Here is a 23,951-nt window from a genome sequence, read left to right on the forward strand (position 1 = left end):
ACAAAAGTTAAAAATGTAATCAAATAATCATTGCTATTTTAGTTTCTTAGCCTACTCACAGGACAGACTTCTATTCCTCATGTTACAAATTTTAAATACTTTGAATTACAGCATATGAATAAAAGTTGTAAGGTAATCCTGTTTTGATTTTGTAGGTCGTAAAACTTTTCCAAGAGCTAGAAGGACCCAGGGGACCAGCTTCCGGTCTCCTGTGAGTTTCAGTCCTACTGATCACTCTTTAAGCACTAGTAGTGGAAGCAGTATCTTTACCCCAGAATATGATGATAGTCGAGTAAGAAGAAGGGGAAGTGACATAGACAATCCTACTTTGACTGTAATGGACATCAGCCCACCCAGCCGTTGTAAGTAAAAGAAATTGGCACAGTGAATGTTTAGCAGAACCTTTGCAGAACTTTACAATATTAAAAGGAATAAATACCAAACGAGTCCTCAGGGTGAGACCCAACTTCCCAAAAAAAGGTATAAAGGGTATTTCTAAAAGTGGTTGGAATATAAGGTGTAACTACAGTGTTACTGCTAATTACTTTAGTTGATTCTTTCCTTCTCTCTAGTTAGTAAGATTGTTACCAGTCTGTCATTTATTCGTTCATTCCACATATCCTTGTTGAGTACCCAACTGAGATTCCAAATATGATCTCTAAAATGTAGTCTAATGGGGAGAATGTTGTGTGGAGAAATGATTATTGTATAGTACTTAATCTAGATCTTGAATGTGAGTAGGAATTCACTAGCTCGGAAGGTGATATGTGTAGGAGGTCATGGCATGCTCTGAGAATGGGGAATAGTTCATTTTTGGCTAAAGTGAAGGGTATCTTACTTGAAACAGTAGGAAGAGGACTAGAATGGTAACTAAGGCCAGATTGTGGAATATTTGGACTTTATCACATAAGCAGTGCATACCAAGATTTGTGCTCAAAGGTATTTATTGCAGCAGCATTTGAATATTTCACATTCATCCCTTTTGTTCTAGTGTTGTCATATTTTACTTTTACATCTGTGACTTTACACTACATTGTTGCTATTTGTCCTTTAGACAGCTATTGTTTTTGAATTGATAAAAAATAAGAGAAGAATATCTTTCATATATCCATCACTTTATTTCTGTAAATCCAGGATTTTGTAGACTGTAGGTTATATAGATTCCAGATTCTGTTGGATATCATATTCCTTCTGCCTGAAGAATTGCTTTAAACCATTCTTGTAATGTAAGTCTGCTGGCAATGAATTCTTTCAGAGTTTGTTTGAAAAAGGTCTTTTCTCTCCTTTATTTCTGATATATATATATATATATATATATATATATATATATATATATTTCTTTTTCTTTTTCTTTTTTTTTTTTGATACAGGATGCTGGACAGTTTTTTTCCTTTTAGCACTTTAAAGCTATTTTTTTCCATTGTCTTCTGACTTGTATACTTATTGAAGGAAGGTCTGCTGTCCTTCTTATCTTTAATCTTCTGTAGTATTCCCACCCTTGCTCCTGCTCCAGCTGCTTGCTGCTCTCAGGATTTTCTCTTGTTAGAATGAGAGTGATACTGTCTCCAGCTTTCTACATCGTAAGCAGGTGGAAGACTAATTACAAAAATTGCTGCAATAAAGCTTAGGAATGGTGCATTTGACAGTCCACAGTACCTTAGATTGAGTGAAAGATACTATTATATTTTTAATTGAGGGAAAAATAATCTGTTTGGAAAACATAAGGCATGGGGATATATGAACCTTGTTTGGGTTTACAATCTTAGAAAATTGAGGAGAAAAATTTTCAAAGATGATCATTATGAATTTGGATGATAATGATTTTCCCTTATATCCACACATACTCAATTAAGGATGTCACTAATGCAGTTTACTCATTTAGTCCTTAACCATTTGTGTGCCATCTGGGTATTCCATTTTAAGAAAATATTCTTTTTTAGCACCTCGTGCTCCAACCAACTGGAGATTGGGCAAACTTCTTGGCCAGGGAGCATTTGGCAGGGTCTACCTCTGTTATGATGTCGATACAGGAAGAGAATTGGCTGTTAAGCAAGTTCAGTTTGACCCTGATAGCCCTGAGACCAGCAAGGTAAGAATCACTGCAAGCTACTTTGTCACATTTATAAGAAGCATTTTTACTAAGTAAATGTAACGCAATAGAATATTTTGTTTTCCCTTAATACAAATTATTTGTGAAACAAATCAATAATTTATCTGCTTTGTAGTGTGAATTTTTTTTCTCTTTAGTACTCAGTTATATTCCCGATCGGATTTAGTGTTGCTTTAGTATACCTTCAAGGTCTATTACTGTTTAGAGACTTTAAAATGTTTATTCCTTGGGAAGTAAAAATTTCAGAATGAAATCACCTTGATGGTCCATGAAGTTCGAATGTTTTGCTTTCACTAGCAATGCTGTAAAGACTTAACAGTGAGTTTTGTCTTTCAGGAAGTAAATGCACTTGAGTGTGAAATTCAGTTGTTGAAAAACTTGCTGCATGAGCGAATTGTTCAGTATTATGGCTGTTTGAGGGATCCCCAGGAAAAAACCCTTTCCATATTTATGGAATATATGCCAGGGGTAAGTTAGTACGTCTTTTGAAAATAAACATATTCTCTTTCAAGTCTTCAATGAGGAAAGAAAAACTAAAACTTTGATTATAATATGTTAAACTACTTTAGAAAATTTTGAAAGTTTTAAATTATTGCTGGGTAATGTAATTTTATTTTGTTTTCATTTATTAACTCATTTTTTTAGACAGTGTTGAGGTATACTAAAATAGGTTTACATGCCATAGCAGTCCACACTCAGATTTCCCTAAATGATCTTAAAATAACCATAATAGCTGGTTTATACAAACCAGGATCCAGCCCAGGACTGCACATTACATTGAACTGTTATGCCCCTTACTTCTTTTTTAATCTAGAACATTTTTACATGGCATAGGTTTGACAAAGAGACTAGGTGCTCTGTTGACAGCATCCGCATAGTGGTGTTTAATTTGTTCCTTTATCTTCTTATTTCCTGTAAGTTAGATTTAATATCTAAATTAGGTTTAAGATGTGGCATTTTTTATTAGAATGCATCATAGATGATACTGTGCATTTCATGTTGCATCCCATTAGGAGACCTACAATTTCTGGTTGTTCCTCTATTAATGACGCTAAGATTGAGTGTTAGATTAGGATGATTGACATCCATATTTCTCTGGTGTAAGATTTTGTTTATTCCTGAAGACCAGAAAGTAACCTGAGCTATTAGCAATGGTGCATAAGAATATCCAGTTCCTGGGGTGCCTGGGTGGTTCAGTCAGTTGACTGTCCAACTCTTGGTTTCAGCTCAGGTCATGATCTCACAATTGGTGAGTGCAAGTCTCATGTGGGGCTCCTCAGTGCCTGTGCAGAGCCTGCTTGGGGATTCTCTCTCTCTCTCCCTTTCTCTGTCCCTACCCCACTCGTGCTCATGTGCTCTCTCAAGATAAATAAACTAAAAAATAAAAATAAAAATAACATCCAGTTCCTTTTCAGTCATCTACCTAATGTTTTTAACATGGATTGGTAATCATTGCCTGAGTCAGTAGTTTCAATAGAAATTGCAAAATGTGACTTGCAAACTGTTATTCCTTGTATGTAATTTTTAATATTTGTAGGGTTGTAGGGCACATTTTAATATTAATGTCTTTCAAAATGGTGGTACATTTACTCTTTTAAAAATACATGCATTCAGGGCGCCTGGGTGGCTCAGTTAGTTCAGCGTCTGACTTTGGCTCAGGTAATGATCTCAGAGTTCATGGGTTTGAGCCCCGTGTTGGGCTCTGGGCTGACAGCTCAGAGCCTGGAACCTGCTTTGGATTCTGTATCTCCTTCTCTCTTTGCCCCTCCCCTGCTTGTGTTCTGTCTCTGTCTCTCTCAAAAATGAATAAACATTTTAAAAGTTTTTTTAAACACATGCTTTCGTGTACTTTAACAGGTAATATATATTAGGAAAAACATTTGATTTATGGGTCTCTAAGTGGATTGTTTATTAAAAGTGTATATGTTTAATGTACAAATTTACAGTTTGAGCTTATGGATCAGTAAAACTGTTGACCAGTATCTGATAGTAATGGTTTTAATCATCCTGTTTCACAAGAGCAGCAGTAAACTTTACTTTCTTATCATCATGAATAATTGTTTATAGAGACACTGTTGTTACTCATTGCTACTTTGTATTTTCAAAGATTCTGTTGATAGTATAAATTAGTTGGGTTTTTTTTTAGTTCCTTTGGAAAACAAATTGGTGGGATGTATTTAAATGCCATAGAAATCTTCAAGACTTTGAAGACTTTTGGACTGGTAATTTCACAGAAATTCATTCTACAGAAGTAATCCAAAAGAAGGAAAAAGTTGTGTATATTTATTTTAGTATTGTCTGTGATGGAAAATGAGTGCCCACGGTAGAATGAAATTACTATGGTGCTGTCAAGAGAATATGTTAAAATTGTGAAGGCTATGTTGCAAAGTTGGAGGAAGTACTTACAGTAAGAGAGAGAAAAAGAATATAAAATACTTTTTAATAATGATGATGGTGTTTTAAAAGTACCTGTATTTGGACAAGGATAGGAGAAACTTAAAAAATGAAAATGTGTCATGTTGGAATTGTGATAGATTTTTCTCTTTTATTCACATTTTGATTGCTGTTTGTATAATAAGTATTTAAATTGGAAATAGAAAATAATTCTGAATAAGCATGAATAGAGGTCCTGATTGTTGAAGATAAGATTAAATGGTTGGGGCTCTTGGGTGGCTCAGCTGGTTGAGCGTCCGACTCTTGATTCGGCTTAGGTCATGATCTTATGGTTCCTGAGCTTGAGCTCCAAGTCCGGCTCTGCACGACAGTGCAGACTCTCTGCCCCTCCCCAACACATGTGTTTGTGAGCACTCTCTCAGAATAGATAAACTTTAAATTAACCATTTAATTGGCTGGGACTGATTTACATCGCAAGTGGAGACAGGTGATCCTTATATGTTTAGCAATCTTAAGACTAAACCAGGACCATTCAGGAAGAGGTGTTAGATTCTGCTTCTCATTAACTTCACTTGGTTTTGTAAGGGCAGCTGTCTCTTCAAAGTATAGGTTGTCAGTGAAATCATGTTACCAAATTAATCATAGTTCATCAGCAATCTTAAATGAATTACACATATGCCAAGCCCATGGCATATAATGGGCTCGACATATATGATTTTATTAGACTTAACTGAATCTCCAAGTTTGTGAAAGATGCTATATAATTCTCTCATCAAATTTGCCATGATGATCTCTTTGTGTCCTCAATTCACACTTTGCCAAGATTGTCATCCCATTTTTCAGTTTTCCCAAATGTAGCCTTCTGTTTCTTAGTTGATCTAGAACTGCTTTTGGAATAGAACCATAACTTTATTCTCAGTATCTGGACTAGCAGCTAGCAGTTGATTTCTCTGTTACACACACGTGCGTGCGCACACACACACACACACACACACACACACACACACAGTTTTTAACTCACAGTACTTTGCAACTCATTCCACTTGTACACATAGAAGAAGATAACTGTGTTTTTGGTACACAGAAGTAAATAGACTACACTGATGGAGCTGTTAGCAGCTATAGGCTACTGGCCCAGCTGCCCAAGGCCCAGAAGAGCCTTAAGTCCGTCACTTGTTTGCAGCCTACAAGTAATTTGGGGGCTTATTATTTGGACAGCTCAGTTCTAGCTATGTTATTTTGGGTATTACTACAAGTAGAGACACAATAAGTAGACTGAACAAAAAGCCACGTTGACTTGTAGGTATAGGTACTTGGCTGCCTAAGGCTTTCCACAAATGTGTTTGCAAATTTGGGTCAGCAGAATTGCATCTTGCGGTCCCCCCAGATGTTGTTGATGAATAGTGGAAACAAGCAAATGGTTAAACCTGTAAAGTCTAAGAATCTATTTTCCTATGGCAAAGTATACCATTGGCCAAAACTCAAGGAAAGGCAGAAACATTTGGATATAGAATAGATTTTATCCTTCAAGAAACATTTTATTCCTATCTTTTAAAGTGGTGATTAGTCATCAAATTTGCACATTGGAATCAATCAGTAGGGAAGCTTTTTCAGAATTCAAGTGCCAGTGTCTCACCTCAGTGATTCAGCATTCTCAGAAATGGCACCTCATCTTGCTTTAAAAAACATATAAGAAAATTTGAAATTCTTCTTTAGTATATTTTCACATATTTTGAACTAGAATGTTGAGTATGTATACAAAAGAAAAACTTACCCATTCTTTCTCCTGAGAAGTAAATTAGCAGCTATCAAACAAATAAGATTCAAGTAGAGCATATAGAAAAGAGCAAGTAAGAAAAACAAAAGTATATTCAGGGCAAAGAGTGCAAGATTGATTGATTGATTGATTGTTTTTAATTTAGAGCATGATTGGGGGAGGAACAGAGAGAAAGGGAGAGAGAGAATCCCGAGAGGTTCTGCACAGTGAGTGCAGAGCCCAATGCAGGGCTCAATCCAGCAGACTGTGAGATCATGACCTGAGCTGAAATCAAGAGTCAGAAGCTTGACCAACTGAGTTAGCCAGGCACCCTGCCCTCCCAAAAAAGGAAGATTCTAAAAAACACAATTGCAAGAACAGTAGATCGTTAGAACCAACATAGTCATGGAAACAAGGGCATCAGTCAAAAAATACTGTTAAAAGGCTTCTTTCAGCTGTGACCATACTCTTCCAGGGTTTGAGTCAGGAAATGTAGTAGAATTTATGTTAATTAGATGGCATATAATGTCCTTAATGTACTCTCCAACTAAGGCCTCCTAGTCATGAACTAAAGATCCTTTTAAAAATATTTAATAGTGGTTTTCATTTCAAACCATACCATAGTTTTTTTTGTTTTTTTGTTTTTTCCCCTTTTAGGGTTCAATTAAGGACCAACTAAAAGCATATGGAGCTCTTACTGAGAATGTGACTAGGAAATACACCCGTCAGATTCTGGAGGGTGTACACTATTTGCACAGTAATATGATTGTTCATAGAGATATCAAAGGTAAGTGATGAAGTATTTTTTAAGCATACAGTTATTTTTTTTTGTGAATCTAAATGAAACAGGTGATATGATTTAAGAAATTTAACATTTAAATTAATACGTCTACCTTTAAAATATCTTAGGAAAGCAATTCTGCTTTTTCACTGACTCTGTCGATATTCTGACCGATGTTCAGGTCTTCACAAGTGGGTAGCTCATCTGTCATGGTTCCAGAATCAATAAAGTTCAAATGATCATAAAAATGAGACCTTTCATACAGAGGAACATACATATATAGAACATAGGCATTAGAGTATAGCAGTTGAGAGTAGGGGCTCTGACACCAGATGGCCTGGTGCAAATTTGGGCATCATTGTGACCTTGGTCAAGACATATAATCTCTCTGTGCCTTAGTTCCTCATTTTTAAGGAGGATAATAATAGTGTCCAACTCAGGAATTTTGTAAGAATTATAAATGAGTTACTTTATATAATATGCTTAAGACGTATATTTAGGAAACACTCAAATTAGGTGTGATGGTGATATGCTTTATGTTGAGATCATATTTAAAGCCATCGGGGTAGGTGTCACTATCTAGGGAGAGCGTAAGAAGAGGGAAGAAGAGAGCCCAAGATGAGCTTTGATAATCTGTAACTCTGTTAAACTCTCTTTTTAAAACTCAGAAACCCAACTGTTTTCAGGGAGCAGGTACGTAAAGGAAGTGCATGACGTGAGACAAAAGCAGTTGGCAGAGATGTTTCAAATTATGAGAGTGCCTACAACTTTGTACTGCATAGCGTATCCAGAGGTCTGATTCTGTAAACACTGGGTTGTGGCCCACATTTAAAGATCACTTTATTTAATCGGTCAGTAAGAAACACACACACATGTGCAGTTGATCCTTGAACAACACAGGTTTGAACTGTGTGGGTCCACCTATTCCTGAATTTCTTTTTATAAACTGTGGTACTGTGAATGTATTTTACTTATGATTTTCTTAACATTTTCTTTTCTGTAGTTTACTTTATTGTAAGAATACAGTATATAATACATTTAATATGCAGAATATGTGTTAACTCTTCATGTTATCAGTAAGGTTTCCAGTCAACAGTAGGCTGTTAGTAGTTAAATTTTGGAGGAATCAAAAATTATACGTGGATTTTCAACTGTGCCGGGGCAAGGGGTGCCCCTAACCCTTGTGTAGTTCAAAGGTCAACTGTGAATAATAAAAACACATTTTTATTGGTTTTTCTGGGGACATTTTTGAGCTATCGGGTATTTAGTTTCTTTCTGGTATATGTTACATCATAAATATGGCCATATTCAGGCCAAACGGAACATTCCTAATACGTTTCTGGTGACAGAGTAGAATCTGCTTCAGAATGCCCGAGCCAGATCGCTGGTATGGAGTGGAGCTTGCTAGTGTGTCTGGGAGGACGAGTACCTGCCTACTGATCTAAAAAGAAATAGTCTTTCACCTCAGTTGTCAAGTACAAAACCTGATAGCTTCAAGAACCACGTAGGGAGATTCTTTGATTGCAAATTATTCTATTAGGAATCACTTCTATTCAAGCCAGTTTCTCTTTAGTTTTCATAATGAGGAAAGGTAGAGGACCTGAGGGCAGCTACCCCTCAGTGGGTCCTCTTCTAACCTTGCCATTCCGGTAAATGAGGAGGCTGGAAGCAAGCAGATTTAAAAGCATTACAGGGCAAATAGGTTGATAAGAGAAAAGCAAGATATAAAACTGGATATGCAATGTCATCTTAAGTTTGCAAGATTAAAGTACAACCCAGGAGAACAATTTCCATATAATTAACAGTGATTATTTCAAAATGGCAGGATGAGTGATAGTTGTTTTCTTTTCATACGTTTTACTTTCTGTATTTCCCAAGTTTTTATAATGTGCAGTTTTTATTTTTACTTTTATTTTTTTTAATTGTGCAATTTTTAAATGATGAGGGAAAAGGAAAGATAGTTGGTTGCTTTTAAAGTTTAAATCCATGAGTTCATAATGAAACTTAGGATAAAAACGAATTGATCATTGTTGCTAGGAACCAGCTCATTATTTTATAATCGGGCTCCTTTATTCTGCTTTTCTGTTACAAACTGTGCTACAGAGGACCAAATAGTGGATGAAAGGAAACATCTTTATAGAAGTGTGTTGGCTAACAAATGAGAAAAGAATAATAGAATAGTATCATTTTGCAACCACTTAGGAATTAATAGATGTAAGCACTAAATATGAACAGTTGCTGACATCACTAAAACAAAGCCAGTCCAGCATTATGTACTTCCTATTTGTAGAATAATACATCATCATCCATGTAGGTGGTTCTGCAAAACAAAAAGCAAAACTGAACCTGAATCTGATCAAGCCTCTTAGATTCAGCTACGAATTATAGAACACATATAGCACAGATGCATATGTAGAATGACTCCTTGGGATGGAGACAGCAAGATCTGGACCATAAGGAAGCTATAGGCAAACAGTTCAGATTGTTCATAAATTACAAAGAAAAAAAGGGATTAGAGGGAACTTTAGATTAGGAAAGACTTAAAAGATCAGTGAGTCTCAATGTATGGACCTTATTTGGATTGATTTTTTTTTAATGTTAAAAATAGCATATATTTAATAATATTAAAGAGTTACTGTCCATCCTCTTAGGTGTGATGAGAGTTTATATTTTAAAGATAGGTACTAAACTATTTGTTGATCCTGGTGTGTTGAATTTGCTTCAGATAATATGAGGGGGAGTAGCTAGCAGTATACGTACTGGTGGGGAAAGATTGTGGGTACTATATTCTTGTGTATGCTTTTGTGTGTTTGAAAAGTCTCCTTAAAAGCCTACTTCTAATGTACTTAAAATTAGCTTTAAAAAGTTGCAAAGTTATTTGGGTAGCTTGGCTACACAGTTTCTCCTCAGCGTTCATAAGAATGGACATTGGTTCGTCATTGGTGATTACTCCATGGCTTTCCCAGTCTGTGTCCATGGCTCCCCCAGTCTGTGACCTGCCTGGGATTGTTCTTCCCATCTCATTGACAGTAAAAGCTGGCTGGTTTGTTGTCCTTCCTCTGGCTAATCATTTTATAGGGAGTGGCTTTTTTGACAGAATGTCTCTGCAAGTTTTGAGTGGTGGGAGATGTTAAATAGGCAGTGTGCTGTTTTTGAGGATCACTGGTGTCCTTATAGCACGCTTAGTCTCATGGCATATAGAGAATGGATCCTGGACCCTCCCCTGGAGAGAGGCTCTGGGGAGTCATTGCTGACTAGCTGGGGAGTTTTCTGGAAGAACAGAAAGACAAGTACAGAAGTCCATGGTGGGGAATGCACAGTTTACATTCTCTCTCTTCTATAATGCGTATTTTCTCTACTGTTCACTCTCCTTCTTAGAGGCCATTAAAAAAAAAGGATAAAAGGACAAATAAGGAGTTTTTTTTTAATATAAAATATAGTTAAGGTAATGGAAGACTTAAAAAATGAAAATTGAAGTAAAGCTTAAAGATTAGAACTGATATGTTAATACAATAAATTGCTTATTTAAGAACATGTTATGGGGGTGCCTGGGTGGCTCAGTCGGTTAAGTGTCTGACTTCAGCTCAGGTCATGATCTCACGGTTTGTTAGTTTGAGCCCCGCATCAGACCCTGTGCTGACAGCTCAGATCCTAGAGCCTTCTTCAGATTCTGTGTCTCCCTCTCTCTCTGCCCCTTCTCTGCTCATGCTTTGTCTCTCTTTCTCTCTCAAAAATAAACGAACATTAAAAAAAAAAATTAACAACAAAAAAAGAACATGTGTATTGAAGAAGCTAAAAATGAGAATAGAAATAATTTATATAAGACAGAAACCAGATCTACAATCCCCGAAGAAAGATTGAATTTTAAAATGATAAAGGGAAGAATAAAGAATAAGAATAAATTAACATAGCACCTAGATCTTGATTTCTGATACCATTCTCCACTAAAAGGAACCAGGGTTCCTTGGAGGAATGACTGATTCTAGGACTGGTGCAGGAAATACACAAGTTGAGCCGGGAGCACCTTTTAGTGCCAGAAAGTAAGAAAATGCTTTTAAATACCCACAAAACCCAAAACAAACAAGAACAAGTGATTCAGGGTATGGCCAAGGGACACAGGAGCCAATACAAAGAGCTCCCAATGGTCAGAGCTGGAACAACTTGAGCAAAAACATGATGCCATATTTGAGTATAACTCAGAGTATAAAATAAATATGTGTATTTATACACAAAAGAAAATATGTGTATTTATATAAATGAAGGGTTGAATGAATAAATGGGAGAGAGGAGACAAATGTCCCTTGCAGAATAATTACAAATAATTTATGTAGCTGGTCAGCCTTGAGCACCTTAACTGGGGATTGTGCATAGTGAGCTTCTTCCAAAGAGTGCGGTATGGAAACGGGGGAAGAGTAACTTTCAGTGTGGAACTCAGCAAACACTATCTCATGCCCCTCGAGCAAGAGCAATTTATAGTAAATACAATTAGAAGTTTATTATAAAAGTGAAATTTTAAAACAGCTCAAAGCTAACTTAGAGAAACTGAGAAATAAAATTAGTATAAAACAAAACCCAGTAAGTACTAAGAAAAACTGTAAAATGTCAGACAACTAACATTAAATTATAGTAGTGGGGAAAGTGCTAGAAATTGTTGATTATGAAGGTCCCCCCAGGAAGTCCCTGAGGAGGAGCTAGCTCCTCAGGGAGAGAAGCTGTAGCATGGGCTTCTCGCTTTGTTTCAGAGAAACTGGGGCCAAAAGCCTGCTGTTGCTTTCTGCATCCTTCTCTGAGCTTCACATTCTTAACTCTTTCCCCCTTTTTCTTTGTCATCCTTGCCTCCCATACACTCCAGTCCTTTTCAGTGGGCGAAGCTTTTTAGTTCCTGAAGTGTACAGAGCTGACTCTAAAAATTCAGTGTTTGTGCAGTAAGTCCTTAATGAGCCCTGGCTGTGTGACTGGCATCATGCCAGGTACTGCTCGGAAGACGAAAAGCATTTGGAGACAGACTGAAGAGTCTACTAAGTAATTCTCTACCATTGTTTTTTTAAAAATTTTAGGGGCGCCTAAGTGGCTCAGTTGGTTAAGTGTCCGACTTCGCCTCGGGTTATGATCTCACGGTTTGTGAGTTTGAGCCCCGTGTCCAGCTCTGGGCTGACAGCTCAGGGCCTGGAGCCCGTTTCGGATTCTATGTCTCCCTCTGTCTGCCCCTCTGCTGCTTGCACTCTGTCTCTCGCATTGTCTCAAAAATAAATAAACATTAAAAAAAAAATGAAAAAAAATTTTTAAACAGCCAATAAAAATAATGAATTGAGGATGTTTTTGTATTTTTAGGTGCAAATATTCTGCGAGATTCAACAGGCAACGTCAAACTGGGAGATTTTGGGGCCAGCAAACGACTTCAAACCATTTGTCTTTCGGGGACAGGGATGAAGTCTGTCACAGGCACACCATACTGGATGAGCCCTGAAGTAATTAGTGGAGAAGGCTATGGCAGAAAAGCAGACATCTGGTAGGTTTTGATGCTAGTTTTGCCTGAAAACACTTACCTTCTTACATAATTCCACCTAAAATGGAAATTACTGAGCCAGACTTAGATAATCTTTTGTACTTTTAAATCAGATGTCAGGAAGGGTGCCTGGGTGACTCAGTTGTTAAGTGCTAGACTTCGGCTCAGGTCATGATCGCACTGTTTGTGGGTTCAAGCCCCACATCGGGCTCTGTGCTCACAGCTCAGAGCCTGGAACCTGCTTTGGATTCTGTGTCTCCCTCTCTCTTGGCCCCTCCCATGCTTATGCTCTGTCTCTGTCTCTCAATAATAAAGAAACGTTAACAATTTTTTTTAAAAATCAGATGTCAGGATTACAAGGATTACTATCATTTTCATTTTGCTTTTTTTTTTTTTAATGTTTATTTATTTTTGAAGGAGAGAGAGACAGAGTGTGAGCGGGGGAGGGGCAGAGAGAGAGAGGGAGACACAGAATCTGAAGCAGGCTCCAGGCTCTGGGCTGTCAGCACAGAGCCCAATGCGGGGGCTCAAACTCACAAGCTATGAGATCATGACCTGAGCTGAAGCTGGACGCCCAACTGACTGAGCCACCCAGGTGCCCCTTCATTTTGCTTCTTTGTGGCTTAATAATTAAACAAAAGGAGTTTTTGAACCTGTTTTCCTTTCTTTAGACAGGATTTCATCTAAAGCAGATTTCAGCATTAGAAAACTATCTTCATTTTATTTCCCTGAAGATCTTTGAAAGTTATTAACCTTTTTTGCTAGTATCTTGTAATTCAGTTAATCTTTAGTTTTTTAATAATTTTAAGTGAGAACATAAAATGGTTATTTTCTATTTCTCACTGAGAAAAGTGTTTAATAGATTAATCATTTTAGGCACCTAAAGGCAAATAGTTTCTTTTTTTTTTTATTCTTTTTATTTTTATTAAAAAGATTTTTTTTAATGTATGTTTATTTTTGAGAGACAGAGCACAAGTGAGGGAGGGGCAGAGAGAGAGGGAGGCATGGAATCCAAAACAGGCTCCAGGCTCTGAGCTGTCAGCACAGAGTCTGATGTGGTGCTCAAACTCATGAACTGTGAGATCATGACCTGAAGTCCAGCGCTTAACCAACTGAGCCACCCAGGTGCCCCAAGGCAAACAGAATTTCTAATGTTTGTGTCCTTTGTAAGACAAAAGTAATATTTAATAATCAGGTTAGAGAATTATATAATATCAAGCAAAAATTATAAAATTAATAATGTTCTCTGCCTAACCATTTGAATTAGCCCTTATTGTGGTTTATTTTCATTGATTTTACCTTTAAATTTTAGTTTTATATAATCATAATCCTTCAATGAAACTTTAAACTTGAAGTCAAGTTGTATTTAAATGTATATGGACTTCAGTCCTGTTTCTCGTGTCATTAAGTGACTTTCCTTCATGGTGATACTGTTTGTGTAATTTTTTTTTTCTAGGAGTGTGGGCTGTACTGTGGTGGAAATGCTAACTGAAAAGCCTCCTTGGGCAGAATTTGAAGCTATGGCTGCCATCTTTAAAATTGCCACTCAGCCAACAAACCCAAAGCTGCCACCTCATGTCTCAGACTATACTCGAGATTTCCTCAAACGGATCTTTATAGAGGCCAAACTGAGACCTTCAGCTGATGAACTATTAAGGCACATGTTTGTGCATTATCACTAGCAGCCGGTACCTCTACTGTGCCTCTACCCAGCTCCCATCAATTCATTCACCTTCTCTCTGACTGCACTTTTCTTTTTTATAAAAAAGAGAGATGGGGAGAAAAAGACAAGAGGGAAAGTATTTCTCTTGATTCTTGGTTAAGTTTGTTTAATAATAGTAACCTAAATTTTTTATATTTAATCTTTTTTTTCCCTTTCAAGAACTTGAAACTCCTTTTTTTTTTTTTTAATTTTTTATAATGTACTGATGTGGTTCAGAGAGATAAAAGCACTTTAGTACATAGTCACTCTTTTTAGTACAAACAAATCATTTAAAATACCTAAAGATTGTAGAGTCTTTCCCTGCGTCACTGACCGATTGATTTGTGGTGATTGGGAAGACATGAAAAACAAGGAGAAGAAAATGATGTATGATTTGTAGTTTTTAGTGATAGTATTTAAAATAGATCCTCATTTTTGGGGTTGAGCCCTAAACTTGAGTTTAGGGTAGGTACTCAACTTAAAGAATATAGGTTCCTTCTTATATCTGTATTCTTTAGATCCTAACCTCTGTCTACCAAGCTTTTTGCTCAGTAGGAATCTCGATAGAAAATATGAATCTCTAAGAGGTATGTTTATTTGTTAATTCTAACCAGTATAATAAGCAAATACACTATAATAGATCCATGTTACTGGAATCTGTAAACCTTGAGGGATAGCTTTCTGCTTAAAAAAAAAAAACAAAAAAAACAAAAAAAAACAACAAAAAAAAAAACCGGTACTATTTTAGTTTAAAGCAGATATGGGAAGTCAGTGAGCAAATCCAAATTAAACGGCAAAAAAAGATTGCTCTATATCAGCATGCGAGCGGATGAAACCACATTTGCCAGTCAAAAGAAATAAGGAAAAGAAGAACTAAATATTGTTTAGTATATTTGCAACTGTGTTCTTTATCAGAGGTAGATAGTCCCAAAATTAAGGGAAAAAAGAAATAATCAAAATCATGTATACTGTATTTCCCTGTTTCTAGCTCCTGATTCCCCATGGATAACATTCTTTGGGAACTAAGAATTTAACTTGGAGTATCATGTGTTACAGCTAGTGTCATGAGATAAAATCCTTGTTCTTGGGATCACAGAATACTAAAGCACCAAAAAATAGTTACCATGTAAAATAGTGGTTCCCACGTGTCAGATGAGGTTACTTTTGCTTTGCATTTGGCAGTGCCCAGAGATGATTTTTCCTGTCACAACTAGAAGGATGTTAGTGGCATCTGGTGTCCCAAAGCCAGGGATGCTGCCAAACAAACTACACTGTACAATACAAGTACAGCAACCCTGTTCCCCAAGTAAAGAACTATCCTGCCCAAAATGTTAAAAGTGCTGAAGTTGAGAACCCGGATGCAAAGACCAGCCCCAGTTATAAACTGAAAACAGCCATTTGCAGAGCAGGGTCCTTGCAAAAAGTAAGTTTCAGAGAGAAAGTGATGCGCAGTGCATGATGAGGGTTTTACAAGAGCAGATACCACTACTTTAAGTCAAGGGTGAGCAATCTCAACAAACATCAGATAGCAATTCTTTCCTTACCAGCTGCATATTACACCAAAACCAGTACCTTCCATTGTAGAAACAAAATGAATTTAAACACAGAACCTGTTAAACCCTGTATGTATTCTTTCCTCAAAAGTCAGTTCATAATTGTGAGAAAAGCAAAGCATATCAGAAAAGAGTATTAACTATTTTATGGGAAGGTTTAAGGTATTTCTAAACCTTAAGAGCAAGGGCATCCAGTGGAAAGAGGCAGCTGGGAAACTCCCACTAGCTCTAATGGACTTATGCTACTGAAAAATATCAATAACATCAGTAATTTGGCTACTTGCGATTTTTTCAGCATATTAAAGCAAGTGCTAAGTGCTTTATTTTTAAAGGTTAGAAAATAGTCTTTCTGGAGGCCCTAAATGTGTTGCCTTTTATAGGGTTCATAAGGAGCTCTGGTATTTTATTTTCTGCTTAAAGGTATGCTCTTCTAGGGACTCTTTTAAATTACTTTGTTTCTGAAGATAGGTAGATCTTGGTTTCCTATATCAAGGTCCTATCTGGCCTTTTCTGTAGGAATATTTGAAATACCACTAGCTAGGCTGAGAAAAAAGTCAAAGCACAAATATGCTTGTCAAAGTTTCTCCCATACCCTCATAATCAAAGGAAGCAGCTTACAAAGAAGAATATGAATTAGTGGCCCTTCCCCTGGAAAATCAACTGCCAAATCTTGTGCTATAAACATAGTAACCAAGGATGTGGATCTATTATAATTTCTTTATCTTTTATGAGTGAAGGCATCTCTTCTGCTTGAGCAAGATGGTATCTGGACCAGTGGGCTTTTCCTTCATTCCTTTGTCTTGTGTAGTCTTGATTTCCTTTGGGCTCATTTTTGGTCTGTCAGGGTAACCAGCAGTGTAGAATATGAGACAGATGCTCTTTAGAGAGAAATCTTGGGGGACTGTGAAACCCAAAGCAAAATCATTTGCTTTCTTCAGTCTCTTTTTTCTTCTCTAAGTGCCATAGAAAATAAATTCACCTGAAAAGAATTACTGCTTTAACACTGCTGCAGAAGACCTTTGTTTTATAAGGAAAATGTGGGAAAGTATCGTTCTTTATGTAAAGACTTTAAAATAGACTAATAGTTTACAGAATTGCTATATAAAATGTGATGTGAATTTATTTCAAACAAGTTGTAAAGGTACCAAAACCACAATAAAAGTTAATATATTATACAAAAACTACTAGAACAAAAAAGCTTGAAGTGGGATGAGGTGTGAAAGACCAAAAGTAAATTAAAAAAAAAAAAAAATTTAAAAGAACCTCGCCCCCCCCCCCCCCATTAGGGGCAGTTAAATATAACACTCCAATTTTTTCTTTCTAATAATGGTATGGATCAACAAATGAAATTTGAACTTTTAAAGATGACTCAATGTATTTTGTTTTTTAAATGCACAACTGATTCTTCTATACTGTAATATTTCTTTGCTGAGGCTGGAAAATGGCCAGACTGCTGACTTTGTGCCTTTAAAATGTGTTCTGCTTTGATAGTGGCAGACTTTTTGGTGCTGGAGAAGATTCACTAGCAGTCTTATATGTGCTTTTCAGGAAATACCTTTCTACGTAGGCCTTGAGAGATTCAAAATGGCATGACTTAGGCTTGGACCAAATACAAGATCTTTTACATTGCAAACAAACTGTACTGAATAAAAGGGTTAAAAAACATCACAATGACTAATGGAAATTTTGATGGTAATTCTTTAAAATGTATTTAAAAGTATACAGACTTTGAAATTTTCAGTATGAATATCTTGAAAATTTTTCAATTTTTCTCATTTATAAAACATGTTTCTAACTTGAAAATGCCTTAGAAAGTTCTCAAAGGCAGTCAACCTTACATAATTTCTATGAGATTGGAATGTTAATGCATAGACAGAAATATAAAAGAAAATGAAAACTTGAATTGGCTTTCACATGAGGGAGGCTTTATTTTATTACCAATAGAAAGTACATGAAGAAGGTGGAATTATTTCGTTAATAGCTCTCTGCTGCTTTAGCTTTTATATATGTCAGGTGTGGTCTGTAGTACTTCTGAGATGGAATTGTTATAAGATATGTGAAGACACTAAGAAAATCAAATCTGAATAGTTTATAGGGATGACCAAGCTTGGGTGCAAAAGCCAAGATGTTCGTCAGATGCAGATTGACCCACAGAAGAGCTCTGTGCCAATGGTTTCATTTGGGGTCTAGAGACCAGTAGCTGGATACACAGTCACCTGGTGTCAATCAAATATAGGAATCTATCAATTTCTTTTAAAGAGGGTGAGTCTTTTTCACTTGCTTATTCAATAATTGTGGTTTATTATGTCAGGTACTAGATTAACTTATCCCTTAAGTAGGTCACAGTCTAGGAGGAAACATGGGCAAATGGATTCTTATTTTATGGCATACCCTAACTCTGAAAGTTTAGCACTGATTTTTTAAAATTCTTTTTTCTTTAAATGTTTACTTATTTATTTTGAGAGAGAGGGAGTGGGAGAGGGGCAAAGAGAGGAGAGAGCAAGCTTCCCAAGCGGGCTCCGCACTGTCAGTGCGTAGCCCATCGTGGGGCTGGAACTCACAAACTATGAGATCACGGCCTGAGTTGAAATCGAATCGGAAATCAAGAGTTGGACACTTTACCAGTCAACCTACCCAGGTGCCCCCAGCAGTGATGTTTTAAAATGCTGTTGTTTTTTATGAAATGAGGGGAAAGCAATTTTGGGTAATCTGGCTGTTACAAACTAAAATGTCATTAACAGAGATTAAAAGTATCCCCAAATTGGAGGGACCCTCTGGGGTCAGGCGGCCTCTTTCTCAGAACTCCCTCTTATATAAAAGTTCAGTACCTACTCAATTCCCGTGATGAGGGGCATAAATTCCATAGGTTTTTTTCCCTGCTTTTTCTTTCAAAGAGAAAATAAATTTTTTTTTTTAGTCTAAACTATTAAAATGCCCAAAACATTTGATAGAAATTGAATCCTGTCAACAGTGTTACATATGCCAGGATCAGGACAGTGTCTTGAGACCTCATTATTTTATACTAAGTTTGGCCTTTTTACAGATGTAATGTTCGTATTTATTTGAATTTTAAGATTGATTAACTGTTAACGAAAAGCAATTTAATTGTTCATTTTTGGTAGTGCCTTTTTCTCTGTATGCCTTAATTTTATTTTATATCAATAATAATTCAAGTTACCCACCGAAATGAAGGTTTTTCCAAAATCAGTAGGCTTCAAGAGTTCATTTGGCCTTGGGACTGTATATTGACCCTTAAATCTTTCTTAATGCCTGCTTCCTCCTACCCTTTTCTACCTCTTTTTATTTTACATATATATATGTACATATTTTACATCTATATATGTTAGAAGAGAAACATTAGCGTTAGTCTATGATAGACAAAGTGCAGTCTCCACTAGACCTGAATGCCTACGATAAGGATAGAAAGAGGTATTCTAATTCTAAAGAGACATAGCAGATTTTTTTGCAGGTTGGTAACTTGACTGTCAGTCACATTGGCACTGTCCAAATTCTTTGTATATCATGGTTCAATGATGATTTTCATAGCAGGGCTAGAATGGTTAATTTTGCCCTAAAGAGGTGATTTAAATGGTTTACAAATGTTAAGGCAATGAGACTTAGGGCAATGCGCAAGGAATCCAGGGATAGCAGTTCTGATCCTTACTTTTAATTAACATTTTGACTAAAAACTCTTACTTTTCTGTGAAGAGAGAGACTGTGTGTGTGTGTGTGTGTGTGTGTGTGTGTGTCTGTGTGTGTGTCTGTGTGCACGTGGGAGTTGGGGCAGGGCTGGGAAGGAGGGAAAGGTATGAATGTTCAACTAGATTAGTCTCCGTTCTTAGAAGAACTGAAAAGTGTATGACCTACTGATGTGGGTGAGTGTAATTGTCTTCAGGTAGGAACGCCAGCATATTTTCCACAAGTAGCTAGTACAAGTGATTGTTTAATAAAGATATTTATTGTAAATTGCCAAGCTTTTGGTTGGTAAAAGTAGATTAAAATTGAATTTGTGTGTGTGTATAATAGCTTATATATAATTCTGAAATAGAAAATAATTGATTTTGCATAGTTCTTCATGAGCTCTTTGGAATAGAAATTCTTCCAGACATTATGAAAACAAGCTTCCTTAGCTTACCAAGTATTCAAAAGGAAATTGTCTTATACCTCTTTTTGGTTGGCTGAGAAGGCGTGCTGTGAAGCCACTGTTCCTACTTCGTAGTTGCTTTAGCTTTGCTTTGACTTCTGCCATGGTCTGGACGGTATGCCATAGTAGAGGTGGAAAGTATCAGGGCCAACCATCTCTCCATACTCACCTGTCAGAGCTGTAGATAGTGATGAGCTCTCAGGGGAGTCTAGAGAATCTTCTCTTGGTGATAGAGCAGACATGGTTCAGTCTCAGAAAGTTGAGGGAGGAGTCATAGCTAGAGTAAAGAAAAGAATACATTTTTATTTGTTGCCTGTATACAGTCTCATGTAAGTCTTCATATTTTTCATAATTATGCATTTTAATTGATAGTAGTATGATACTTTAGTTTATAATGGCAAAGGCATCTAGTCAGTGAGTACTGTTATTCCCTATGCCTGATGACTCCTTGTTTGTATTCACAATCTGTATTATCAGAATCACTTTAAACCAAAGCTTTTATATTCCCTGCACACATAGCCAAAATGATGATCACTGTTACTTCTGCCCACCTGTAAGCTAATAGTATAATTGTGATAAAGCAGGTACTTGTAGAATTTGTATCTCAATCTATCCTTCAAGTAAAAAGACAGGTGCTCAGTATTTGCATTTAGACATACAGAACTTACTTCAACTATTATGGAACTATATAAACATTACAAACTTGAGCTTGTACATGTGCCAATCTTATTGTCATTTGACCATAGATGCATATACGTATACGTTGACATGTGATGCCTCAGGTTGGTGGCATACTTTCTTCCTTGTGTCTTAACATTTATGAACTTGTGTTTGACTTGAGGGGCTTTTAAGAAAGCTGTGAAGAAAAGTAGGTTATGGGCTGACGTCTGCTTTGTGCCATAGACATTTTGGAACATAAGGAAGAGCCTGCTCTTCAGTATACGTGCAGAATTCGTCCCCAGATAAGGATTTCTTAGTCCCTTTATGCCAGTTGAGAATGGTAAAGTTTGTGACTAAACTGAAAAGCACTTTTGTGTTCCTTTATATTTTTTTAGAATTAAAAAAAAAGAAAAGAAAACATGTAACTAGTGGTGATTTTAGCGTATGTATTACTTGGAGGGGAGAGAGAAGTAACAGAGTCCCATCTTAAGCTCTATTAGATACTTAGGCTCCAAAATGGATTTGACATATTCTAATTTTTCCAAAGACTTTTCCACCTGGAATAGGAAGAGAGAGCTAGTGGAAACATTTGAGCTGGAAAGGCTTATGGGCAAAGGAAAGTGGGCCAAACCCTTGCAATATACCCTGTTCAAGTGCAAGTACAGTGTCTACAGATAAGAATAATTCTTTAAAAACAAACAGTTGTTTGTAATACAATCTTAATTAGTAAGTAAAAGGTTTACATTTTTTCTATTGCTATTGGTTTTAAAATTTGCTAGCCTGCATTCTGAAATATTATAAGAGTTAATACCAAAAATACTTTTAATGTCTGACATCTCTTACATTTCACATGGTTCTTTTTATTCAAGTATCATTGTAAATAAAAGTAAACTTGGATAAATTTGAGAATAAACTTTTAATTGTTGCAAACTATGATTATCAATTTGTAAATTTACCCTTTGACCTAATGTACATTTTTTAATGTAGCCATTAAATTGTCTATATTTAATCTATTAGTTGATCTCTGTAAACGTTTTTAATCTCAGTTGAATGCTGGGCAGTTTATAATTATGTACAAAGGTGTTTTTTTCCTATCAAAGTTGACTTTTGCACATTTTTGGAAATGTTTAATTTGTACACTGATTTACTACTCTGACCAATAATTGTTGATGGGTGTATGAGTATCATGAATGCGTGCATTGAACTACTGTCTGTGTCTTTATGTTTTAACTTCTTTCAAGATGTAGCCATCAGTAACTGCACTGCTATTACTGACTTAAATGGACTTTCTTGCTTTTACAAAGTATACTTATCTATGGTTCTATCTTTGTTGGAGAACTCAGGAGTTCAACATCGCTTTCTGATTTTATATGTATTCTAAAATCATGACTAAGTTGAAAGTATGCTTGTAACTCTGTGTATCAGGGGATGTGTGTGTGGAGATGTCTTTTTCTGTCTGTAGGCACATGTATATATCCCAGTAATTTCTTATTTTCATTTTATTTCTACATTTTTATGAACTTGTTTTATATGCGTACTGTTTAGTTAGAATAATTAAATATATATAAAAGCTTTCTGAGAGATTATTTACTATATGAATATATTTTCAGCTGGCTGATCAAAAATATTTTTTTAATTTTGTTTTTAACCATTTAAAATGTATTTGTATTTCCAGAATTGGATGCAAATTTACTTAGATATCAATTAAAATACTCTTGCAAGGAAGGGAATTGAATTCTCCTGTGAGAATTCTGTGAAATGCAAATTAAGAGGAAAACTAGGTTTTAAAGCAGTAGCAAGAACACTGTCCACAAAATGGCCTTTGAATCCTCAAAGCTATGAAAAAATGTGAGAAACTAAATTGTCTTGAAGAGATGTCGAGATTTTTTATAGCTGCAGTTGCTGTTGGCCTGTCCTGTTGTTTTTGGGTATTTTCCTATATTCTACCCTAAAGATTTAAACTTTTAGTTTTTCTCTTACTGGGCAAAATCAGACCGCATTTATAAAACAGTACATTGACATATTGTGATCCTCTGTAATTGACTATAAATTGGTTTAGAAAAGTTTGAACATACATTGTTGTGTCTTTAGTGTACTGTGTATTTTAAGTAACTGGCAGAAAAAGAATTGGAAATTAAATTTCCAATCTGACAATGTTATTGTACTTAAGGAAAGCCTTGTTTTTAATATGCGGTACCACGTAAAAATTATTTGTATTAGGAATAAAGTCCACTGTTGAAGTTGAATGTCACTAAACGTATTATGTTACAAGGAGCCGGTATGATTAGAAAAACCTACCAGAAGCCAGATACAGTGTGGTATGTGCCACATTTCATGCACATTTTGACTTTGTGTTGTTCATTCGAAATTGTGCTTGTAAAAATGTATAAAATTTCTGAGTTTTACAATTTTTATGTACTTATTTTTTCTTGCTGGTAAATAGCTTTTTTTTGAAATCTAATGTGAAAGGAAACCATGTTTATATTTTGTTAGTGATCAATGACTTTGTTTATATGGAAATTTGTATATTGTTGGCTCACATCTTTGTTTAGATTTCTTGTGCATGAAGGCCTGCAATAATTAGCACAATGAAAATTGCTTTTTCTTACATGTTAGTTCATTTTTTTGAAAGATTGTGGTGCAAAGGCTTACTCTGAGTAACCTTCTGGACTTTGGAATGAATATAAATGAATGGCACTTTGAGTGTTAATAAAGCTGATATTTATTTCCACTGTGATTGATTGTCCAGATCTGTTCTTGACACAGTGTGTTCTCAATTGTCCCTCCTTTGCCTGAGTTGATCACTCTCTAGGACACCAACCACAGACTGACCTGGAAAACATTGCAATTAATCTTCCCCTGGATAGATCTGTAATGTCCTACCTAACATGCTCTGGCATGTCTTTTAATGGACACTTCAATTCTCGAAATCAGAAATTAACAGTGATTAAAAACAAAAACAAAGCTTACTACCAGAGTGTAAGGAATGGACACTCCCACAGTACTAAAGATCATTTACATTAATACCTTCATATAGAGGCAACTTAGTGATGCAAGTCAAAAACCTCAGAATCTTGTATATCCTCTCACCCAGCAATTTTCTAAGAATTAATCCTGTGGAAATGGTTGCAGATGGGCCAAGATTTGTCTATAAAAGCCCAAAACTGAGGCTTTACATGTCCCAACAATAGAGGCTATTGTAACAAAGTATCACAGAGTGGGTGACTTATAACAGATGTATTGTTTCAGCTCTGGAGGCTAGAAGCCTGGAATCAGGGTGTCAGCAGGACCGTTCTCCCTCTGAAACCTGTAGGGGAATCTTTCCTTGCTTCTCCCTAGCTTCTG

The 23,951-nt window shown here is 36.1% G+C and overlaps 1 protein-coding gene across 1 annotated transcript in view; it reads left to right on the top strand.

Moving 5' to 3' along the window:
- Window positions 1-15,758, top strand: part of MAP3K2 (mitogen-activated protein kinase kinase kinase 2) — a 93,946-nt gene extending 78,188 nt beyond the window's left edge. The window contains exons 12-17 of the mRNA XM_007093096.3: window positions 156-362; window positions 1,941-2,089; window positions 2,447-2,578; window positions 6,918-7,047; window positions 12,373-12,550; window positions 14,004-15,758. Of these exons, the coding sequence (XP_007093158.1) occupies window positions 156-362; window positions 1,941-2,089; window positions 2,447-2,578; window positions 6,918-7,047; window positions 12,373-12,550; window positions 14,004-14,229 (1,022 nt within the window). The 3' untranslated portion in view covers window positions 14,230-15,758. The remainder of the gene's footprint in view (window positions 1-155; window positions 363-1,940; window positions 2,090-2,446; window positions 2,579-6,917; window positions 7,048-12,372; window positions 12,551-14,003) is intronic.
- Window positions 15,759-23,951: the final 8,193 nt, after the last annotated feature.

Source organism: Panthera tigris, chromosome C1 (assembly GCF_018350195.1).
Source record: "Panthera tigris isolate Pti1 chromosome C1, P.tigris_Pti1_mat1.1, whole genome shotgun sequence".
Lineage (NCBI taxonomy): Eukaryota > Metazoa > Chordata > Mammalia > Carnivora > Felidae > Panthera > Panthera tigris.